The sequence below is a fragment of the Myodes glareolus genome, chromosome 20 (genome assembly GCF_982192425.1).
Source record: "Myodes glareolus chromosome 20, mMyoGla1.1, whole genome shotgun sequence".
Taxonomy (NCBI): Eukaryota; Metazoa; Chordata; class Mammalia; order Rodentia; family Cricetidae; genus Myodes; species Myodes glareolus.
In genome coordinates this window covers 50,589,855-50,613,247 of record NC_142045.1, presented here as the reverse complement: position 1 = coordinate 50,613,247, position 23,393 = coordinate 50,589,855, and the positions used below count along the sequence as shown (strand labels likewise).

The window sequence follows — 23,393 nt, the reverse complement described above, 5'->3', positions numbered from 1 at the left end:
AACTACCAGTTATCTGAAATTTCTTCATGCTAATGTGAAAAATAATTTTTTTCTATAAAGCTTTTCCCTACTAAAGCATCAGTTACAGCTTTCTAGTTTCTTTTCTTCTTCTTCTTTTTCTTTCTTTTTTTATTTTTTGAGACAGGGTTTCTCTGTAGCTTTGGAACCTGTCCTAGAACTAGCTCTTGTAGACCAGGCTGTCCTCGAACTCACAAAAATCTGCCTGCCTCTGCCTCCTGAGTGCTGGGATTAAAAAGGAGTGTGCCAGCACCGCCCAGCCAATTACAACTTTCTTATGAAGTTTATTCTCCTTAGTAAATTTATTTACTTAGTGTCAAACTGTTAACCACCTTTACCCAAACTCAATTTGTTATAATAGTTTCTTGACACTAAATGGAAACAAGGACAGGTGAGCTGGTTCAGTAGGAAAGGTCCTAGGATCCCCGTGCTGAAGAGAACCGGTTCCTCAGAGTTACCCTCTGTCTTAAGAGATCAACTGCCATGACAAACACCATACCAAAAGGAACTTGGTGTGTAGGGTGTTTATTTCTGGTTACAGTTCTACATTCACAGTCCATCATGGAGGGACATCAATCAAGAACTTAAGAGCAGGAACTGATGCCCACGGAGAAGTTATTAGCATATTCCTTAAGGCTTGCTCAGTCTGCTTTCTTCAAAACCCCAGGACCACCTGCCCAGGGGGCCCTCCCACATCAATGTACCTAAAGAAGGAAATGTACCACAGGCTTTCCCACAGGGGAATCTGCTGGGGCATTTTCTAAGGTTCTCTTTTCCCAATTTATTTTAGCTTAGGTCAAGCTGCCATAAAACTAGCAGAGCATCCTCTGACTGCCAGACTCATGCAATGGCAAGCATAGATCCATCCGTAAACAGACACAGAAGATATCTTTTTAGACAGTCTTACCATGTAGCCCTGGCTGGTAGCTCACAGAGATCCTCTTGCCTGCCTTCTGAGAGCAGGGATTAAAGGTTAAAAAGTAAAGAGGCTAAAGGGAAGGCTCAGCAGTTAAGAACACTTGCTACTGTTACAGAGACCAGGGTGTGGGTTCTGTACTCATATCTGCTGGCTCACGAATACTAGACAGGGGTGTTGGGTCCAGGGGGGTCGCGCAAAGATGAGAACACCACCAAGTCTAATAAACCAGAAGCAAACTTTATTCCAGAAACCAGATCTTAGGAAAACCAGAAGCAAACTTAAAAATAAAAAATAAAAATAAAACACCGCGGGGCACAGAAGCATATCTGCTAGCTGAGACCACAGCCAGTGATGGTGTTTGTTAGGCTGTGGCATCGACTAATTTCTGACCCCACCTTTTATAGTTAGGACACCAAGCATTAGGTCTGGGTAAAGGAATTTTTACAACCTTGTCCTGACCCTTGGGTTGATCAGCAGAGACCCTGGAGAGGGGAGTGAGTGCTAATGTCAAGGGGGAATTAGGATTAACTAGTTCCTGGGCTGAGAATTTAGAAGAAAAGCCTTTCACACCGTTTCCAGGTAAATCTTTAGATATTGACTGCCATACTTTACAACCTTTATTATCAGAGCTCATTAATTAAACCTTTGTATTTATCCACTGTCTCCTGGTACCTCCGGGTGTAAACTGAGGTCTTATGCCGCTCCTCTGGTGGCGCCAGTTTCCCATAACAGAGACAGTGTCTGACCCAGAGGTCACATATCTCTGTCTCCTAAAGGTTAACTCAGTTCACATCTGCCATTTATCAAGGATGGTCAGGACATTGCTCTCAATTTGTAGAGAAACACTCTGGCCTTGTAAATAAAACAGCCAGTTGTAAAATGACCTACGCTTCCCAAGCATCTGAGAAAATAACTCACTGTGAATGAATGATCCTTGATCTGCTGAGAAAGCTGCTGATAGTCTGTTCTCATTCTCCTAGACTTATAACTTTATATTTCTTTATTTCTACATTCTTATTTTTGGAATCTACATTTTTATTTTCTTATGCCTGGACTCTTCAAGGGGGTCTGGTACCTTCTTTTGCTCTGCACATATGTGGTACACCTATCGACAAGCGTGCACGCGTGCACACACACACACAGAGTTTTAAAATATAAATGGAAACAATTTTCATGCTATTAAAATATATCTAATTTTATTCACCTTATATTAAGATTTTTTTGTTTGTTTTTTGAGAGAGGAATTTTTTTGTTACTTGTATCCTTTGGCAGGTCTGAAACTTGCTATGTAGACCAGGCTAGCCTCAAACTCCTAGAGCCCTACCTGCCTCTGCCTCATGACTGCTGGTATTAAAGGTGTATGCCACCACATTTATAAGAGTAATTTTAAAGAGGGATTTTGTAAAAAAATTTAAAACTTTATTTAGGTTTTCTTTCTTTTTTTTTCTTTCTTTTTATTTATTTATTTTTGAGACAAGGTTTTCCTATGTAGCCCTGGCTGTCCTGGAACTTGCTCTGTAGACCAGGATGGCTTCAAACTCAGAGGTCCGCCTGCCTCTGCCTCCCAAGTGCTGGGATTAGAGGTGTGTGTCACCAACACCAGGCTTGTTTTCTTTTTTCTTTTTAAAGGCAGGGTCTTATATAGACCAGACTGGCCTAGCATTCTCTATGTAGCCAGGCAAGCTGGTTTTAAATTCCTGGTCCTTCTGCCTGCACCTCTAGTGCAGGGATAACAGGCATGTGCCACTGTGCCTAGGGAAAAGTTAGTGTTCTATCAGACGGTCTACATTACTAAAAAGTATAGCAACTGAAAGAACTACTTTTGCCTTCATAATAAAGCTGAGATCAGGAATTGAAATCACTGTCACGAAGTACAGTTTCTGGTGGGAGGGTCGTGTGTTTCAAGGCCATGCATAGTGGAGTTCTGAAATCTAAGAACACTATATTTCCACTCTTCTTGCCTGTCAAATTCTTTTTACTTTACCTCTTCATAATCTTGTTCTTCTGCTTCCAATCTTTGCCACTCTGACCTCAACTAACTAACGTTTTCAAAGGATTTCTTTGTTGTTGTTTTGTTTTGCTTTTGTTCAGACATGATTTCTCTGTGTACCCTGGCTGTCCCGGAGCTCACTCTGTAGACCAGGCTGGACTTGAACTCAGAGATTCTCCCGATCTGCTGCCTGAGTGCTGGGATTAAAGGTCTGTGTCACCCTCACTGGCTTCAAAAGAATTTTGAAAGATAAAAAGTACTCCCAACTCGCAAAGTAAGTAGCAATGAGCCAGTGTGACTCCTGAATGTCTCATGTTGGAGCTCTCTCCTTGCTAATGTCATGGGTATGAGGTAAACAGGCCTTGGAGACTGTCTCAGTCCCTTTACTATTGCTGTGACAAAGCACTGTGCCCAAGGCATTTTATGAAACAAACTGTTTAATTAGGATTATGGCTTCAAGAGTTAAGAGTCCATCATGGCTGGGCAGTGTGGCAGCAAGTAGTAAGCACACTGAGATCACATCTTGAGCTACAAGAGACAGAATGATAGAAAGTTTATGAAGCCCCATGACACCTGCTCCAATAGACATGCTTCCTAATCATTCTCAAACATTCCACCAACTGGGGACCAAAAATTCAAATATATGAGCATATGAAGACCAGTCTCATTCAAAGCACCACAGCAAGTAATTCACCCATAAAACCATTAAAGTATTAGTGTCTGTGTGGTTTGAATGAAATATCCACTACAGACTCACTGGGAGTGGCATTACTGGAGGTTTGGCCTTGCTGGAGGAAGGGTGTCACTGAGGGTAGGCTTTGAGATTTCAGAAGCTTAAGCCAGGCCCAGTATCACTTGATCTTCCTGCTGCCTGCTGATCTGGATATATAACTCTCAGCTACCTCTCTAGCACCATGTGGCCATGCTGCCCATTATCACAACAATGAACTAAATTGTATGCCTGCCTCCAATTAAGTGGTTTCCTTTATAAGAGTTGCTACCCAAAACAAACAAACAAACAGACAAAAAAAAACCCCACACCTTTAATTCCAGAACTCAGGAGGCAGAGGCAGGCAAATCTCCGAGTTCTAGACCAGTCTGGTCTACAGAGTAAGGTCCAAGAGAAGCAGGGCTATGAAGAAAATCATGTCTGTATGGAGCAAGTTCTACAATGGCCAGGGATACAAAGAGAAACCCTGTCTTGAAGAGAGAGAGAGAGAGACAGAGAGAGAGAGAGAGAGAGAGAGACCCTGTCTTAACAAACCACAAAACAACAAAAATCAAAACTGGAGTCTAGTCACAGCAATAAAGCCCTAACTAAGACAGCAGTGTCCTTAGAAGGGACCTAGAGACCTTATCCATCCATATATAACTGTAAGGAGCCATCAGTCTGCATGCTGGGAGAAGGGCCTCACCATGCTGGACCTCAGTCTCTGACTTCCAGACTTCTTCACTATGAGAAATGCTGAAGTTGCCTGGTCTGTGAACTTTAATTTGTTCGAAAGTGTCACATGTGCTCAAGCTGGCTCCAAGCCTGGCTATGTAGCTCAGGATGGCCCTGAACTCCAGGTGCTCCTGCCTCCACTTTCTAAGTGCTGGGGTTGCAGGTATGTTGTTTCCCTTTGGCAAACTGCTGCTTTGCAGTTACTAGTTCATGGGCAGCGGCCTGGCAACTCAGGCCATGGCCCAGCAGGAATTCCGTTCCCACAGGCACCAGCTATATAGCAATTGTCAAACTTAAACCTCCCTCCCCTTTTTTTTTGGTTTTCTGAGACAGGGTTTCTCTGTGTAACAGTCCTAGCTGTCCTGGAACTAGCTGTTGTAAACCAGGTTGGCTTCAAATTCAAAGAGATCTGCTGTGGGACATTGGTTTTACCCTGTAAAGATTTGTTTCTTGTACTTGTTTAATAAAATGCTGATTGCCCAGTAGCCAGGCAGGAAGTATAGGCAAGGCAATGAGAACAGAAGAATTCTGGGAAGAGAAAGAGTGAGTCTGCAGTTGTCACCCAGAGAGGAAGACAGACAGAGCACGCAAGACAGCAAGATATGACTGCTTCACAGAGAAAGGTACCAAGCCATGTGACTAACACAGATAAGAATAATGGGTTAATGTAAGTTGTAAGAATTAATTAATAAGAAATCTGAGCTAACAGGCTAATCGGTTTATAATTAATGTAGACCCTGAGTGATTCTTTGAGACTTAATGGCTGAGGGACTGGGCAGGACAGAAACCTCTGTCAGCAGATGGGTACTGTTTTGAATATGCTGAACAAAAGGAAGTCTTCTGTTGCCTGAGATGATGAGAGCACACTACTCTTTTTATTTTGTTGTTGTTTTTTTTTTTGTTTGTTTGTTTCAGGACAGGGTTTCTCTGTGTTACAGTTCTAGCTGTCCTGGAACTAGCTCTTGTAGACCAGGCTGGCCTTGAACTCACAGAAATCTGCCTGCCTCTGCCTCCCGAGTGCTGGGATTAAAGACATACACAACCACCACTCAGTCAAATAGACCTCTATTTGTCAATAAGACTTGGGTGTCAGAGGCTAAGGTTAAAATCTGCTAGCTCAGAGAGATTAAGTAGCAACTAGCTGACCTTTTCTCTTTGTTGGCCTCTTCAAAAGAGTGTCCTTCAGCTCCACCAAAATGAAACAAAACAAAATAAACTCATACCACACAGAGTCCCTCCCTACTACATCCTGTGCATCTGTCTATCATCTTCCAGACACCCTCTGACTCTCTAAGATTACTTTCTGTCAACTAGTTGCTAGCCCAACCTCCTGACAAAAGGTTGATTTTGTTTAATTAATGCAAATGCAAACTTGGGGTTTACAGTGTGACTGAATGTCCTGCAACATAGGTATGCACTACCATACCAGGCCATGGCGACCCCACTAAAACACAGTGGAGGATTCTTTTGGTTCTTTCTTCTATCTAACCTCTAAACTTTAAAGCTTCCTCCCTTGGTACATGTACCATACATAGCACAGCCTATACACCCAGGAATGGATTTTCTTATATCTATCTACTAGCACCATGGCTGCATTCAATTTGTACATTTCTTTTTTTTAATTGATATTTATTGAGCTCTACATTTTTCTCTGCTCCCCTCTCTGCCTCTCCCCTCCTTCCTTCAACCCTCCCTCAAGATCCCCATGCTCCCAATTTACTCAAGAGATCTTGTCTTTTTCTACGTTCTACTTCCCATGCAGATTATATCTATGTAAGTCTCTCTTAGTGTCCTCATTGTTGTCTAAGTTCTCTGGGATTGTGGTTTGTAAGCTGGCTTTCTTTGCTTTGTGTTTAAAAACCACCTATGAGTGAGTACATGTGATAATTGTCTTTCTGTGTCTGGGTTACCTCACTCAAAATAATGTTTTCTAGTTCCATCCATTTTCCTGCAAAATTCAAACTGTCATGATTTTTTCCTGCTGTGTAGTACTCCATTGTGTAAATGTACCACTTTTTTTTTTTTATTCATTCTTCAGTTGAGGGGCATTTAGGTTGTTTCCAGGTTCTGGCTATGACAAACCAAGCTGCTATGCATGTAGTTGAGCACATGTCCTTATAATACATTTGAGCATTCTTTGGATATATACCAAAAAGTGGTATTATTGGGTCTTGAGGAAGGTCGTTTCCTAATTTTCTGAGAAATCGCCACACTGACATCCAAAGGGGTTGTACCAGCTTGCATTCCCACCAGCAAGGCAGAAGTGTTCCCCTTTCCCCACAACCTCTCCAGCATAAGTTGTCTTCAGTGTTTTTGATCTTGGCCATTCTTACAGGTGTAAGATGGAATCTCAGAGTTGTTTTGATTTGCATTTCTCTGACGACTAAGGATGTTGAATATTTCCTTAAGTGTCTTTCAGCCATTTTAGATTCCTCTGTTGAGAGTTCTCTGTTTAGGTCTGTACTCCATTTTTTAAATTGGATTATGGGATCTTTTGGTGTCCAATTTTTTGAGTTCTTTGTATATTTTGGAGATCAGACCTCTGTCTGATGTGGGGTTAGTGAAGATCTTTTCCCATTCTGTAGGCTGTCATTTTTTCTTGTTGACCGTGTCCTTTGCTTTGCAGAAGCTTTTCAGTTTCAGGAGGTCCCATTTATTAATTGTTTCTCTCAGTGTCTGTGCTACTGGGGTTATATTTAGGAAGTCGTTTTCTGTGCCAATGCATTCAAGTGTACTTCCCACTTTCTCTTCTATAAGGCCCAGTGTGGCTGGCTTTATGTTGAGGTCTTTGATCCATTTGGACTTGAGTTTTGTGCATGGTGATAGATATGGATCTATTTTCATTCTTCTACATGTTGATATCCAGTTATGCCAGCATCACTTGTTAAATATGCTTTCCTTTTTCCATTTGATTCTTTTTTGCTTCTTTATCAAATATCAGGTGTTCGAAGATGTGTGGATTGATATCTGGGTCTTCTATTCAGTTCCATTGGTCCTCCTGTCTGTTCTTATGACAATACCAGGCTGTTTTCAATACTGTAGCTCTGTAGTAGAATTTGATGTCAGGGATTGTGATGCCTCCAGAAGTTCTTTTATTGCCCAGGACTGTTTTGGCTATCCTGGGTTTTTTGCTTTTCCAAATGAAGTTGAGTACTGTTCTTTTGAGGTCTTTAAAGAATTTTGTTGGGATTTTGATGGGCATTGCATTGAATCTGTAGATTGCTTTTGGTATGATTGCCATTTTTACTATGTTAATTCTGCCTACTTAAGAGCATGGGAGGTCTTTCCACTTTCTGGTGTCTTCTTCAATTTCTTTCTTCAAAGATTTAAAGTTCTTGTCATACAAGTCTTTCACTTGTTTGGTTAGAGTTACTCTGAGATATTTTATGCTATTGGTGGCTATTGTGAAGGGTATTGATTCTCTGATTTCTTCCCCAGCCCTTTTATCATCTGTTTACAGGAGGGCTATTGATTTTTTTGAGTTAATCTTGTATCCTGCTACATTGCTGAAAGTATTTATGAGTTGTAGAAGTTCCTTGGTAGAATTTTTGGGATCACTTATGTAAAATATCATATCATCAGCAAATAGTGAGAGTTTGACTTCTTCTTTTCCAATTTGTATCCCCTTGATCTCCCTTTGGTGTCTTATTGCTCAGCTAGGACCTCAAGAACTATATTGAATACGTATTGAGAGAGTGGACAACCTTGTCTTGTTCCTGATGTCAGTGGAATCTCTGGGAGTTTCTCTCTATTTGATTTGATGTTGGCTGTTGGCTTATTGTATATTGCCTTAATTATGTTTAGATATGTTCCTTGTATGCCTGCTCTCTCCAAGACCTTTATCATGAAGGGATGTTGTATTTTGTCAAATGTTTTTTCGGCATCCAGTAAGATAATCATATGGTTTTTATTTTTCAGCTTGTTTATATGGTGGATCTGGCCTGGGTGTGAGCGGCGAGGGTGCACAGAGGGAAGCAGATCGGGTGTCTGCAGGGATGTGGCTATGGGGCTCATGCAGCAGCGCGACGCAGGGGTGGAATGGGGAGCACGCAGAGACGTGGCTATCTATGCCCAAATGAACGCTACACGTCCACATTAGGCCAGCACTACAAGAGGTTCTAAAAGCCCCACGTTGGGCACCAAGTGTTGCAAATTAGGTCGGTACGATAAATAACCAGGCCAGCTTAAGAATTACAGTTATATTTTAATGGTTAAAAGGGGGAAACTCACGCTACAAGAGTGGGAGATCCAATGTCCTATCTGTCCGGCGGGCACCATGCAGAGATAGCATGCACCTGCGTCCTCCCAGTTTTTCTACCTGGGCTCCAGGTAGCCACACCCTAGCTAGATGTGATTGGTTGATAGAGTTTCCCCATCAACTTGAAGTCTATTTTGTTAGATATTAGGATAGCTACACCTGCCTGTTTCTTAGGTCCATTTGATTGGTATATTTTTTCCCAACCTTTTACTCTGAGACAATGTCTGTCTTTGAGGTTGAGATGCATTTCTTGTATGCAGAAGAGGGATGGATTCTGTTTTCATATCCAATCTGTTAGCCTATGCCTTTTTATGGGTGAGTTGAGCCCATTTACATTAAGGGATAGTAATGATCAGTGGTTTCTATCTCCTGTTAATTTAGTTTTCATCGTTGGTGATGTTAATTTGTGTGTTTTTTCTTCCTTGGGATTTCCTGTAATGAGATCATCAATTGTCTGTGTTTTTGTTGGTGTAGGCATCTTCCTTTGGTTGGAGTTTTCCTTTTAGTATTTTGTATAGGGCTGGGTTTGTGACTAGGTATTGGTAAAATCTAAATTTGTCATGAATATCTTGTTTTCTCCTTCTATGGTGATTGACAGTTTTGCTGGGTATAGTAGATTGGGCTGGCATCTGTGGTCTCTTAATGTTTGCATAATGTTTGATCATGACCTTCTGGATTTCATTGTTTCCAATGAGAAGTCAGGTGTAATTCTGATAGGTCTACCTTTATATGTTACTTGGCCTTTTTCCTTTGCAGCTCTTAATATTCTTTCTTTACTCTGTATGTTTAGTGTTTTGATTATTATGTGGCAGGAGGACTTTTTTTTTTTTTTGATCCAGTCTATTTGGTGTTCTGTAAGCTTCTTTTATCTTCATAGGCATATCTTTCTTTAGGTAGGGAAAGTTTTCTTCTATGATTTTGTTAAATAAATTCTGTGCCTTTGAGTTGAGCTTCTTCTCCTTCTTCTATACCTATTATTCTTAGATTTGGCCTTTTTATGTTGACTCTTATTTCATGGATATTTTGGGTTAAGCTTTTGTTAGATTTAATGTTTTCTTTAACTGATGAGTCTATTTCCTCTATTGTATCTTCAGCACTTGAGATTCTCTCTTCCATTTCTTGTATTCTGTTGTTTGTACTTGATTTTGTTGTTGTAGTTGTGTTTTCTGATCTTTTTCTCATGATTTCTGTTTCTATAATTCTTTTGGCTTGTGTTTTCTTATTTTTTCTATCTCAGTTTTCAAGACTTGAAATGTTTCTGTTACATGTTTGAGTTCTTTTTCTTGGTTTTCTTTAAGTGATTTGCTGATATTTCCCCATTTTTTGTTTGGTTTTTCCTTCATTTTTTTAATGTGATTTCTCATTTCATCTTTAAGAATTTCAAATATTCTCTTGAGGTTTTTTTTTAGATCATTTTCTTCTGGTTCATCCATATTTGGTTGTTCAGGGTTTACTTTTGTAGGGTCTTTAGGTTTTACTGGTATTGTGTTGCTCTTTGTGGTGTAGCGTGTGATCTTACCTTTTCTACTCATCTTTTCCTCTGATAGATATGGTTGGGGCTGTCTGAGATTCTCTTGAATAATCTTCTAGGTGCCAGTGAATCCAAAGCTAAGATGATTGTTCCTCATGGTACAGTCAGTGTCACAGTTCTAGTTACCCCGTTGTTTATTCCTGTTCCTGGAGGTAGCTCAGTGCTCCGTGGAGTTTGCTGTCTCAGGCCTACTTTGGCCTAGGCTTCTAGCTTTGATCTGTTTCTGTAAATCTTGGTCCGGATCTCCTCTTGCAGAAGTCCTTGCTTGGCTTGGAGTTAGACCTGTTCTGGTGGCAATCGATGGCTCTGGATCTGTTCGTTGGGTCAATCCTGATCTGCTCATGTCCCAGGACTGGGTTTGCTCCTGACTCCTGCTCCTGGTGGAGCTTGTTTACTCTGGCTTTCTCTGTCCTAGGAGTCTTGTTAAATTCTACTCCCGTGGAATTTGTTGTCCAAGGTGAAGTTCCTTGCCTCAGGGCAACATTGGCTTAGGTTACTGAATTTGTATATTTCAAATGTATCTATTTCGGATTCTAAGCAGCAGTACATCAAGATACAGAACTTAATAGATGCCCGCATGCGTGTGTGTGTGTGTGTGTGTGTGTGTGTGTGTGTGTGTGTGTGTGTGTATGTGTGTGTGTGTGAACTAGTGAGATTCATCTAGCCCAGTTGGTTTGGCCCACTTTCACGCAGCTTAGCAGATCTGAGATTGTCTCTCAGTAGTCCTTACTATTTACAGACATTTGTAGAGTGAGGAGCTTGGTGCATCTGGTCAGTTTAGGGACTTCCTGAAGCTTTTCAGGTGTTTTCTTCCTGAGCTTTTGTTTGTTTGTTTGTTTGTTTGTTTTTAGACCAAGCTGGCCTTGAATGCACAGAGATTCACCTGTCTCTACACCCCCCCCCCCCCCCCCCCCCCCCCCCCCCCCGTCCCCCGGCTGGAATTAAAGGCACATACCACCACTGCCTGGCTTCTATTAGAGTTTTAGGATGATTTTCCACAGAATGCAATATTTTTGTCTTTATTTAGAGCATTTATCTGCTCCCCCCCCAAAAAAAAACTCAGCAGGAATGTTTTGTCTTAAAGGAAACTGCTAAACACTACCACCTCCCAACTCTCACAGAGGAGATGGGTGTTCTAAGAAAATGGGTTGACACTATTTTTTAAACAGAGTTCAACTCTCTAGTCCTTGGTGACCAGGAACTCACTCTGTAGAACAGGCTGTTCTTGAACTTGTTCTCACATCCTGAACATGGAGTGACGGGTATATGCTTGGTCCTTTGCTTCCATTTTTCTGTCCTTTTTTAAATTTGAGATAGGGTCTAGATATAGCTTGACCTTGAGCTTGTCAACTGAAGTGACTGGCCTTGAACTCTTGATCCTTCTGTCCCTATTTCTCCTGTTTGGGGATTATAGTCATGGGCCTGCATACCTTGAAAAAGCATTTTGTAACAACAAATATAGTGGAGGTCACTGAACACTGAGTTTCTATGAAAATCCATTATCTGTCATGACAAACTAAAATGCAAAGGTAAATTATGAAGCTCCATTATTAAGAACCATGAATTATTTCAAAGTAACTCTAAGATTGCAATTGCCATTGAAGTTAAAAATAGAGACTGATGAATTTACAAGGAGCATGGCAGCTGAGAGCTTACTTTTCCTAAGTGCCATGGTAGATCACATTTTTAAAAGACTTTCTGAACAGCTGGTTTGGGGTTGTAAGTAGGAAGGAAACCAGCAATCTAACAGCATGGAACTGAGCTATGTGGAATTCGTCAAAGAAATAGCACAACAGCTCAATTTGCTTTTTCTGGATAAATCTTCAAATTGAGCTGGGCATGTGGGTGATGGTAGCACATGTCTTTAATTCCAGCACTCAGGAGTCAGAGGTAATCAAATTTCAGTGAGAGCACAGACCTCTAGTCTATTCATGCTTGGGATGCTATAACAGTAGAGTTGCGATTTCTTTCTTTTTTTTTTATTATATGCTTTCCCTCTTTTTTTAAAAAAAGATTTATTTATTTATTATGTATACAGTGTTCTGCCTGCAGGCCAGAAGAGAGTACCAGATCTCAATAGGTCATTGTTGTGAGCCACAATGTGATTGCTGGGAATTGAACTCAGGACCTCTGGAAGAACAGTCAGTGCTCTTAACCCCGGAGTTGTGAGCTCTAAGCCAGGGAAGGAAATAGGGCGGGTGGTGGTGGGGGTATTTAAATGTAAATTTCCCCCTTATAAATTGTGCTTTCTATGTCTTGCTTACAAAAGTCTCTCTAACAGATTACAGAAATACAAAACCGCTTTCCTAGTTTTTTTCTTTAAAAACCACTTTTACGTTTATGGATGTTTTGCATGTATGTATATCTGTGTACATGCCTTGTGGCCTTGGAGGTCAGAAGAGGGCAGCACATCCTCTGAAACTGGTGCTGTGAGCTGCTGTGTTGATGTTGGGAATCAAACCTGGGTCCTTTGGAAGAGCAGTTAGTGTTCTTGATTACTGAGCCATGTCTCTAGCTCCCTACCTATTGTCTCAACACTTTTCCTATTTTGTTTTTTACGTCTAAAGTTTTTATCCATCTGAATTTCCTTGTGTGAATGTATGATTTAAATTCAACTTTTATGTGTTCATTCAAGTAAATCAACTTCTCCAATATTAATTCATTTCGCATAGGAACTCATGACAATAATTTCGCTGTGTATCAAGTGTTAGAGCTTAGTATACATACTTCCATCAGGGCTGTGAATTTTAGTTCCTGCTCTTTCTGAGAGTTGTCTTAGTGACTGTCATAATTTTCCTTCTTTCATGTAAATTTAGAAATTCACCCTAATTCCATTCAACAGCTTATAAGCATTTCAGTAGAAATTGCATTAAGGGCTAGCAAAATGACTCAATGGCCTCTGACCTGCATGTGGGCTTGATTGGCCAGTCAGGTAGAAGGCCTTAAGAGAAGAATGCAAGAAGAAATTACCTACAGAACTCAATGTTCACTTGTGCTCAAGAGTCTCCACCCTTCTGTTGGACCCTAGAGTCCAACCACTGAGGAGGACTTCCCCCAAGAGACCATCTCACACCACATCTGATGTAAAAGCATGAGGATTTTATTAATTCTGTCATAACAGGGTCTTTCAGCATTCGGGAGACCAGAAAGACCCCGAATAGTTGGTACAGGCTACTTTTAAAGGAAAAAGCCACAGAAGGAAGGGGGGTGTCTGGGAGTTGTTCTTTAACTATTATGATTGGCTTATTCAAAAGGGCCATTACCAATAATTGGCTGGAGAGTGGTTGCCAGATCCGATGAGGTAAGAGAAAACATCTGAGGGTCACTTTGCCCCTATCCCAGGGCCTGAGTCAAAACATCAGTAACTGAGTCAATACCTAAGGGTTATCTTACCCCTATTCAGGGCAATGGGAAGTTTCTAATATCTCAGTACATGTATGTGTAGCTGTCAGGTCCTTGGTTCCCAGGGGGTAGGGGAACACTACTGCTGAGAGTGAGAAGGCTCAGAATTATCTTAAAGTTTTACACTTCCTTTTCAGATAGTTTAGCCAGTGTAGATGCTGTTACTTGCTAATTCCCGAAAATAAAGATCTTAGCTTCTGTGTAATACACAGCAACACTCCCACAGCAAGGCATGAGATTGCTCTGCATCACTTACATGTAAAATGAATAGTTTTAGACTTTTGTTGAAAATAAATCTTGCCTTTAGTTTTTGAGACAGGTCTTTAGTTTTTGATTCCAGTCTGGCCTCTACCTTGGGGCAATCTTCCTGTTTTCCATTCCCATATGCTGGGGTCAGTGAGTTACCATGCCAGCTTCCCCCCCACTTTCCCCAGATGATGGCCCTACTATATTGCCCATACAGTGTTAGAACTTCTGGACTTTGAGCAATCTTTCTGTTTCAGACTCCTAATAGCTGCTGCTACAGGCATGTGCCTCTGTTCCCTATTCTGGAAAAGACTTTTGATACAGGGCTAGACGTAGCTCAGAGATAGAGTGTTTGATGCATGAGACTTTAGGTTCAATCTTTAGCACTGTTTAAAAATAAAAAAGTGTGGTGGAGCACACCTTAAATCCCTGCCAGGCAGAGGAATGTGGATCTCTGTGAGTTCAAGGCCAGCCTGGTCTACAAGAGCTAGTTCCAGGACAGGTTCCAAAGCTACAGAGAAACCCTGTCTTGAAAAACCTAAACAAACAAACAAATAAATAAAAGTGGTCTCAGGGAAGACAAACAAAAAATATCAACTTTTATTATTCTCCAGGCTAAAAGTTTTCCAGCACACTTAATCAAAACCAAATTTCTGCAGGATGTGGTGGTGTACACACATTTATAAAACCAACATTTGGCAGATTTCAGAAGAATTCCAAGTTTAAGGCCCATCTGGGCTGCCTCAAAAAATTCATACTTCTGATCTTAGTTTTTAGTTTTTATGATTTTTTTTTTAGTTTTTATGATTCTACACCTGCCTTCCTTCTAACATTTATTTCTCTCTCCCTTTTTTTCCCCCTACACTCCACCACCACGCTGGTCCTTTATTTCATCCATCTTACCACTATCCTTTCAATTAGTCTTTGGGCACTTTTCCTCAAGATATTCCCAGTAAGGGTCTGGAAAAAAACCCATGAGAAATGACATCCTCTTAGGAAACACCAAGTTAGCGCCGCCACCTTCCTCCTTTTTCTTCAGATACTCTATTCCATTGCCCTGATTTCCCCCACCCCATAACAGTAAGCACAGGTTGAAATGATCTCACCCATTGTATTTGATTGACAGTCGCCTATCCAATAGAACCACAGTATTCATTTATGCACCTCTTCCAAGTGTTCATCAGTGTTCTAACCCCCTCACTTTCCCATTACCCATACAGTAGGCATTTTTTTAGTATTTTACAGATGAGATACCTGCCATTCACAGAGATGAAGTGGCTTCTCTTGCAAAAGAATCTCACTTGCTAATTCTGGAAAGGACATATGCTGTGGAGGCTCTCCCGGGATGTGTACCATGTAGGCGCTTCGGCTTCACCTGATCAATGAATCAAAATCAATAGTTTACCAAGATTTCCAGGTGATGTCTACCAAAGTTTAAGTCAAAGACAAGTTAACTCCTAAGTAACACACCTTTCACACGCATCCCAACTTCGCAACCCACACTCTAAGACAACCATAGGCATCTTTTCACGCCAAGGTTCCGCTGAGCTTTGAAAACTTTGAAGGAAGAAACGAACGGGAGAAGTTGCAAGGTGGGACGGAAAAGCAGTCAAAGCTTCTGTTACGAGTCCCTGCCCACAACAAACCTCGCCTTCTGCCCTGAAGAAAAATGGTTCCCGGAATAGACGCAGTTCCGGTCTCGGAGTAACAGCCAATAGGAGAGGCGAGAGACCGGAAGTAGCCTCCACGCCGTCACTCCTCTGGGCGCCGCCCCTCTTTTGGGAGGATGAGACGTTCCAGGGGCAGTTGCGGAGCTTTGGTTGCTGGGTGACTGTTGGAGCCGGCACGGAGTGAGTGTCCGTTGGCGGGCGGGGATGCCCGGGGTGACCTTCGAGCTCCGGACAGGGGGAACGAGGGCGTCCTGACCGGCTGGGGCGGCGGGCCGGGCCGGTTTGCGGGAAGGCCTGTCCAGGTAGGAGTCCACCCGGCTGGGCCAGCTCACGGCCCAAGCGGCTTCCTGTCCCCACGCACCTCCTCCGCTCCTCCGTCAGTTCAGGATTCCGGAGGGACCCACCCTCCGGGTGACCACGGCGCTTCATTTCACGCACACCGGGGTTAGTGGGTAATTGTCTTTGGTGTCTTTCATAAGAAGCTTCCAGGCACAACGTCTTTTATTTTAAATTTAACATTTTTTGAAGTTTGGGGACTTTGGCTTGGAGCCTTCATGTCTCCTTTTTTTTAGGTTCTTTTTTTTTTTTTTTTTTCTCGTACAGACACTGGAGCCTCCTTTTTAAAAGAAATCTTGAGTCCTTAATTGTGATGAAAGCTGCCGCTTTCCCAGTGTCTTGACTGCAGTTGTGACCTGGGAATTTTCTTCTCTACACGTGAATTGGGAAAGTTAATAACTTAGTTATGATTTGCAATCTTGGCTTCCTCTCCCTAATCCAGTTGCCTGATGGGCTTAAAAGACGGTGGCAGCCACGGCTTAGCTACAATAGTTTCATCTTCACTCGAGGGAAATAAAGGAGGAAATGCACCCAAGACTTTTGTCATTAGCCTTTACCGATTTTACATTATTTATTTTTCCGGAGTCGAGGACTGAACCCGCGCAGGTGTCACATGCTTGACAAGTGCTTCACCACAGAGCCACCATGCCCTCCCTTGCTGCATCCCATTTCTAAACTTCTCATGCTGAGACAGGGGCTTACTAAGAGACCCAAGCAAGCCTCGAACTCAGTGTTGCCTTTGTAGGCCTTGAATTTACAGGTTTTCCTGCCTTAGCCTCCTGAGTGACTGGATTATAGGCAGCACCAAGGAGGCAGATTTCACCAGTTTTAGTAAGAGCGCATTCAAGAGTGGTCTTCTGTTACTGACTAAAATGGTTTCTTAAAAAAATAAATTACCTAAAAAATTATCTTAAATCTATTTGGTCTATTTGGTCAGGTTAATTTTTGCCATTAGGGACTTGACACACACACAAACTGGCAGGTATTAGCATATGTATGATTTTTAAAACATTTTTTGTTTGTTTTTAGTTTTTTTATTTCTTTTTTATGTTTATGTTTTTCCTAGTATCTTTGGAGGACAGAAGAGGGTGTCAGATCCCCTGGGACTGGAGTTAGATGGTTGTGAGCTGCCGTGTGAATTCTGGGAACCCGATTTGAGTTCTCTTGAAGATGAACAAGTGATCTTAACCACTGAGATATCTGCCCAGTCCCAGAAATATACACATTTTTATCATATAGTTTTTAAAGTTACATTTGATTTATGTATGGGATTGTTGGAGTTTCACAACTTGTGTTGGAGGCAGGGAACACCTTTTTGGGGTTGGTTGTCTTCTTCCATCAGTTGGTTTCTGGGCATTGAACTCAGGTCCTTAGGCTTAGCAGTGAGTGCCTTTACCCATTGGGCCATTTTTAGGGACTCTAAGTGTTTTGCCTGATTGGTTTTGTTTTAAGGAAGGTCTTGTCAAAGCTGGCCTGCTTCAGCCTGCTCTCTGTTGGAATTACAGAATGTGACACCACAGCTTCCTTATTATTCAGTTTAGTTTTTATTATTTGTTTAAAATGGCTATTCTCTTTTTAATGAATGTTTTAATTTTTATTTTATGTGTGTGGGTATTGTGGCTGCGTGTAAGAATGTGCACCATGTGTGTGCCTGGTCCCTGGGGCCAGAGGAGGGTATCAGACCCCCTAGAAGTAGAGTCGTAGTTAGGAGCCACCATGTGCCACGATGTGAGTGCTGGGAACCAGGGTTTTCTGGAAGAATTGCTGGACCACCTTTTCAGACCCCTTGTTATTCAGTTTAATTAGTGCTTTGGAGATGAGGAAAGCCCTGCTATGTTGTGTTATCCAAGCAGAATTGGATTTCCTTGGTTCTGTGTACCTCCTGCCTCAGCCTGCCCCATAGCTGAGACTCCAGGCATGTATCACCCAAAGGCTCATTATTGCTTTTTAACTTTTTTCACCCTAGGTGCATAATGGCAGAAAGTGTGTCTCCACTGAAGCACTTTGTGCTGGCAAAGAAGGCCATCACTGCGATCTTTGGCCAGTTGCTGGAGTTTGTTACTGAAGGATCACAGTTTATTGAAGGTTAATTTTTTTTACGATTTCTGTTGAAATATATACAAGTGTTTTATTATTTCAACTTTAGTTCTTTATTTTGTTTTGAGATCAGGCCGACTGTGTAGCCAAGAATGAATTTAAACTCCTTATCCACCTGCCTCTGTCTCCCAACTGCTGGGCTGCTGGGTTTACAGGTGTGTGCTTTGCTCAGGTTTATTGAAGTCACGTTGTTCTGTATTCTGGGGACAATACCATAGTGAGTTAAAGCGATTTCATAGTTAAGAAATGAGTAAGATACTAGTCAAAGTTTTATGAAATTAAAAATTCCTCCTCCTAAGACCAGTAGGTAAGTTAAGAGCAGACTCATTTTAAGGCTCTGTGAAGATAGCACCTTGCCCCAGGCCCACAGAGCTAGGATGTGCCCAGCCACCATGCATCTCTATGCAGCCATTACATAGACCTTTTCCCCAGTTTGTTCGTGAGCAATTTTAGAATCTGTCTTTTATCTCTTCTGTCACATGAGATGTAATTGTTTTGGGAGAGGATAAATGTTTTCCTTTTGTGCTTGTATAACTGCTCAAAGGTAGGTAGCCTCGACTGTCTTATCAAGATATACTAATTTAGAGAGAACTAACGAATTTCTTTAGGTTCTTAACATATCTCCCTGTTAAGTTAACAATGAAAAAGGGAGGAATTCTTAGAATGTTTGTAGTGATAGCCGTGGGGTGGCAGCGGCGCGGGTGTGGTCTTTAATCCCAGTACTTGGGAGGTGAATCTCCAGGTGGATCTCTGTGAGTTTAAGGCCAGTCTGGTCTACAGAGTGAGTTCCAGGCCAGGCTCCAAAACTACAGAGAAACCCTGTCTCAAAAAAACCAAAAAAAAAAAAAAAAAAAAAAAAAAACCAAAAAAAAAAAAAAAACACTCCAGAATTTCTATTTCCAGTGACAACAGAAAAGCATTTAATCTCTTAGTCGAATCAAACTTTTTCCCACTTGTTCCTTTAAATCTCCCTCACCAGATTGTGAGCTCCTTAGGTCTGGAACTTTTGTTATCTCCAATTCCAAATGTCACATTACTCAAGTTTCATTGAGTGAAAAAGTTTGTTTTCGATTTGGGAAGAATTTGAGCCAGCACAGCGACTTGTGAAAAAGTCTATTTGCTCCAGTTGCTAGTGAGTAAAACTGAAGTTAAATGCAGTAAAATCTCTATTGGTCTCCTGCCGATTAGAGATTGAACACTGCTGGGAACTAGTGAAAAGGCAGCATTAGAATCTGAATTCTTTTGATTTGTTCTAAAACCTCGGAAAAAATGTTGCAAGAAGGGGGGGGGGTGTAAATAGAAACATAAACCAAGAAGTGTAAAATGAGAAATAGCAAGGAGTATAATATGTAAGGTAAGGCTTTAAGCATTACAATCTTGGCTTGGTGGTGCAAATCTGTAGGATCTGGAGTTCAAGGTCCTCGGCTCCGTAGTAGCAAGTTCAGTGCCAGTCTTTCCACTACTCCCCAGTTGCACATGCTTTATTAATGTACTCGAAATGTAAAATCGGTGGGAAAAGTTTCAGTCTCCTTGTTTTATCTTCAAAAAGAGACAGTTTTAGCTTTTTCTTCTATTACCAGGATGAGGAAAAAGTGAATGTTTTGCTCCTTTTCTCTTTTCTATTTTTTCTTCTGTGTAACAATCCTGGCTATTGTAGAACTCCCTCTGTAGACCAGGCTGGTCTCAAACTCACAGAGATCAACCTGCCTCTGCTTCCTGAGTGTTGGGATTAAAAGTGTGCACTACCATCTCCTGGCTCATTTCCTTTTCAAACCTGTGATCTTGGAACTTCCTCCATCTTTGGTTAGGGCTGTGTGTACAGTTTGCCTGCTCTGAGCAGCCCAGCTTCTGCTGCAGTCAGTATGTCTTTCTCTCTGCCTTTTCTTACTGATTGGACTATTGTATTCCTTCCCGGGGAGTCAAGATGTGGAGTGATGGGGAAAAAGGGCTTTTCTAGCTCACAGACTGAATCCCACCTTTCTGTCAGAGGGGTAGGAAACTTCACGGCTTAGTATGTGAACTTCTTTCCAGCTCAAGATTGGCTTGAACAAAAATAGATGGCTATTAGGTTCTTATTTCTTTCTTTAAAACTGGATTTTTGTGTCATATGGTTTGTATTTTTGACTGCTAGGTAAATATTAAGTAATCCCTTTTACCAAGTTCTTGAAATCTTTAATATTTTTGAAATTAATGCAGGGAAGTCATCACTGTGGGCATTCACCTTTTATTAGGAATTCAAGGTTATGGCTTAGTGGTCGAGTGCCTGCCTAGAATGTATGAGGTCCTAGATTAAATACCTGACACACACATCTTAAAAATAATAAAGAATATGCCAAATACTCAGATACTATGAAGATTTTTATTTTTCAAGTGATATGCTAAGGTATCCAGTTGTGTATGCTTAGCAGAATTCATTCATATTGCTTTTCTAATACTATTTCAACTTTGCAGCAACTTACAGGAATCCTGAACTTGATAGAGTAGCCACTGAGGATGATCTGGTGGAAATACAAGGCTACAGAAACAAGCTTGCCGTCATTGGGGAGGTGCTATCGCGGAGACATATGAAAGTGGCATTTTTTGGCAGGTAAAGCTTCATGATTTCATCTAGGGTTAGCTGCACAGGTCAGGTTTTCATTCTCATATCTCCTGGTGTTTCAGTGGGTTGTTTTCCTCTTGCTTCTCCCACTTAGGTTAAGTATTCTTAGGTTAAGTGTTGCAGCTGTTACCTTTTCCATCTCCTGACTGAGCGTGAAGCTTTATGAGAGCTGGTATATGTTCGCTTTTAAGGACTCTCTTCTCATAAGGATTCCCTAAGAAAGACGGAGAGATAGGTAATGAAGAACATGTTGTGTATTTTTTTTCTCCTTTTCTTCTTGAGACAGGGTTTCATGTAGCCTAGGCTAGGGTTGGCTCCAGTTTGCTATGTAGCCGAGGCTGACCTTAAATCCTACCACCATACCTAGGTTATGAATTATTTTTCTAGGTTTATATTGATTATTTTATTTTAATTTACTTGAGAATGGGGGTCTCACTATGTATCTTTGGCCATCCTGGAACTTGCCATGTAAACCAGGCTGGCCTTGAGCTCACAGAGATCTGTCTGCCTCTGCCTCCTGAGTGGAGTTCTGGGATTAAAGGCATACGCCTCCGCTCATAGATTACTAAGTATGTCTTCCAGAAGACTCAACTCATGATGGAAGAGCAGGGAACACTATATGTCAATATGTCTAAGTGATAGGGTGCTCTCTGTCACACGTGATATTCTCCTCTGGCCATCAGGTGTTGAGCTGCAGATGTGGCCTGTGATCAAAAGCCTGCCTTGTATACACAAGGCCCTAGGCTGATGACCTTGACTGCAAAGAAAAAGGACTGTTAACTACTACCTGCTCACTTGTGAGCCCTGCTCTGCTGAGGGACACAAAGACAAATGACTAGCCTTATACTTCTTGTCTCAACTATCTTTTTTATTTTTTTAACCAATAATGGCATTTATTTACTAAACTCATGTCAAGCTGTTTCTCATCTTATGACTTTTGCAGTTATAATTGTTGGTGCGCAGATCATTTTTCCTATTTAACCTCAAAAAGCTTTCCTCGCCACTGCATCTGAAGGATTCCCCCTCAGATTCTATTTGTTGATTTTGCTTTTTTGAGACAGGGTAGCCAAGGGTAGCCTTGAACTTATTTTCCCACGTTAGCTCTTCAAGTCACTTCTCTTGTTTCATTTCTGTTTCTAGTAGTGCTACTTGTAGTAGTGTTGCGGTGGGGCTGGGAGTTGATCCAGTCTTTGTCACATGCTAGGCAGACATTCAGTCACATGGCTCCATCCCCAGCCAGTTCTATTCTTAAAGTATCCTGTTAAAGTTCCTCTAAGCCTTTCACATTGCTCTATTATTTTGTTTTACTATCTGCTACTTCTACTTGGCACAGTATTCTCAGGCCTTAGACAAGTTTAGAGAGAGGCAACTCCATGAATATTCTTTACCTAAGATTACGGTGAAGTAGTTAGAAGACACCTCTAGATGGTGGGGACTGTTGTCTTCCTTGAGGCTAAGAGATAGAACATGGCCCCTGACTTACAGTGACTGACTTCAATTCCTGCCCGTACATGATGTGGAAGTGTTGCACATTCCTGTGCAGTAGAAGACTCACTTAGGGTGTGGCTGGGAGCAGCAGTTCCTAGTTACCACGTGATCGCTCAGCTGTAATTTTGGGGAGCCAGGAACATCTGTATTTTTGCAGCATATTACGAACTTGCTGTGTGTTTGTTGGCCTTTAAACCTGCCTTAGGTGAGGAATAAGCCTTGGATATGAGCTGGCCCTACCGCCTATTTCTTGCAGAGAGTAGCAAGTGGAAAGGGAGAAGGAGCTGTTAATGTTCTTGGTTAGGTTTGAGATACTCAAGAGCATTAGCACAGCAAGCAGAGAGAAATTTGCTGAAGACCTCCTAGGGCACAAATAAGTTCTGTATACTTTATGCTTTGAAAGGTAAAATGAGAGGATTTAGTTAACAATTATGATGTTGGATATGGAGCACAGAGGATAGGCTGAATGGGAATAGGAGGTCGGAGGTGAGGCATTCGAAGGTCTTAGTCTGTGTGGTTAGACAGGAAGGTTGATAGATATCAGAGAGTCAGTAGGGGCCAGGAGACGTGCAATGCTTAAGAGTACTTACTGTTCTTGAAGAGGTCCAGGATTCACTTCCTAGCACCCACCCCGTGGCTCACAGTTCCAGGGACTCCAGTGTCCTGCTCCAGCTTCCATAGCACTATATGCACATGGTACACATACGGATAAGTATGTGTATCCTAGAGATTAATTAGAAAGGTGAGAGTCACAAATTACTTGGTTGGTTGAGTATCATTTATTGTGGTAGGTTTGTGAACAGGTGTTTGTGTTCATGTGATGTACATGTGTATTGTGTGTGCTTATTAGCCATTCAAATAAAGTTTTCCAAACTGCCAAGTTGGATATTTGAAATTGCAACCTAGACAAGTTAGTTCACAGGGAAAAGGAAGAGTAATAACAAGAGAGGGGAGAAGAGGAACCATCCATGAATTAGAGATGCCACACAGCTCAGGAAAACTAGGAGTAATTAGGATGCTAGAAGAGAAGATGTCTATTTGGCATTCATGTCTCTTCCTATAACAGACTTGCTAAAACCTTTAGAGTTTCCTAAGTGGTAGGAATAGCTTTTATTACTTATAATGAGCTACTTTGATCATGCCTGGATTTATGCTAATGAGCCTGGGTGAGATAGAGTAGCCCTTAGATAATTTTAGGTTAGGGCTGGTCACTAAATGATTTGAGAGTTGGAAATAAAGCTTCATGAAAACAGTTGAAGAAATTCATACATGGTGGCACATAGCTATGATCCCAGTATTGTTAGGCACAGGAGGAAGATTACCTGTGCTTGGGTGTAACTTTATAGTCTGATTCTGTGGTTCATAATGTACCTGAGGACTTGATATCATTTGTAA

The 23,393-nt window shown here is 41.5% G+C and overlaps 2 protein-coding genes across 6 annotated transcripts in view; one reads left to right on the top strand and one right to left on the bottom strand.

Moving 5' to 3' along the window:
• Positions 1–15,506, bottom strand: part of Kcnmb3 (potassium calcium-activated channel subfamily M regulatory beta subunit 3) — a 74,359-nt gene extending 58,853 nt beyond the window's left edge. For all 3 annotated transcript variants that reach the window (XR_014999290.2, XR_014999289.2, XM_087899565.1), the window contains exons 1-2: positions 15,279–15,506; positions 15,063–15,183 (exon numbers count right to left, since the gene is read on the bottom strand). The gene's annotated coding sequence lies outside the window, so the exon portion shown is untranslated. The remainder of the gene's footprint in view (positions 1–15,062; positions 15,184–15,278) is intronic.
• Positions 15,507–15,544: 38 nt separating this feature from the next.
• The window catches only part of Mfn1 (mitofusin 1), a 40,626-nt gene continuing 32,777 nt past the window's right edge, over positions 15,545–23,393 (top strand). Inside the window, exons 1-3 of one of the 3 annotated variants that reach the window (XM_048429945.3) lie at positions 15,545–15,658; positions 17,781–17,899; positions 20,363–20,498. In XM_048429945.3, the coding sequence (XP_048285902.1) occupies positions 17,788–17,899; positions 20,363–20,498 (248 nt within the window). In that variant the 5' untranslated portion in view covers positions 15,545–15,658; positions 17,781–17,787. The other 2 variants (XM_048429944.2, XM_048429946.3) reach the window with 2 other exon arrangements.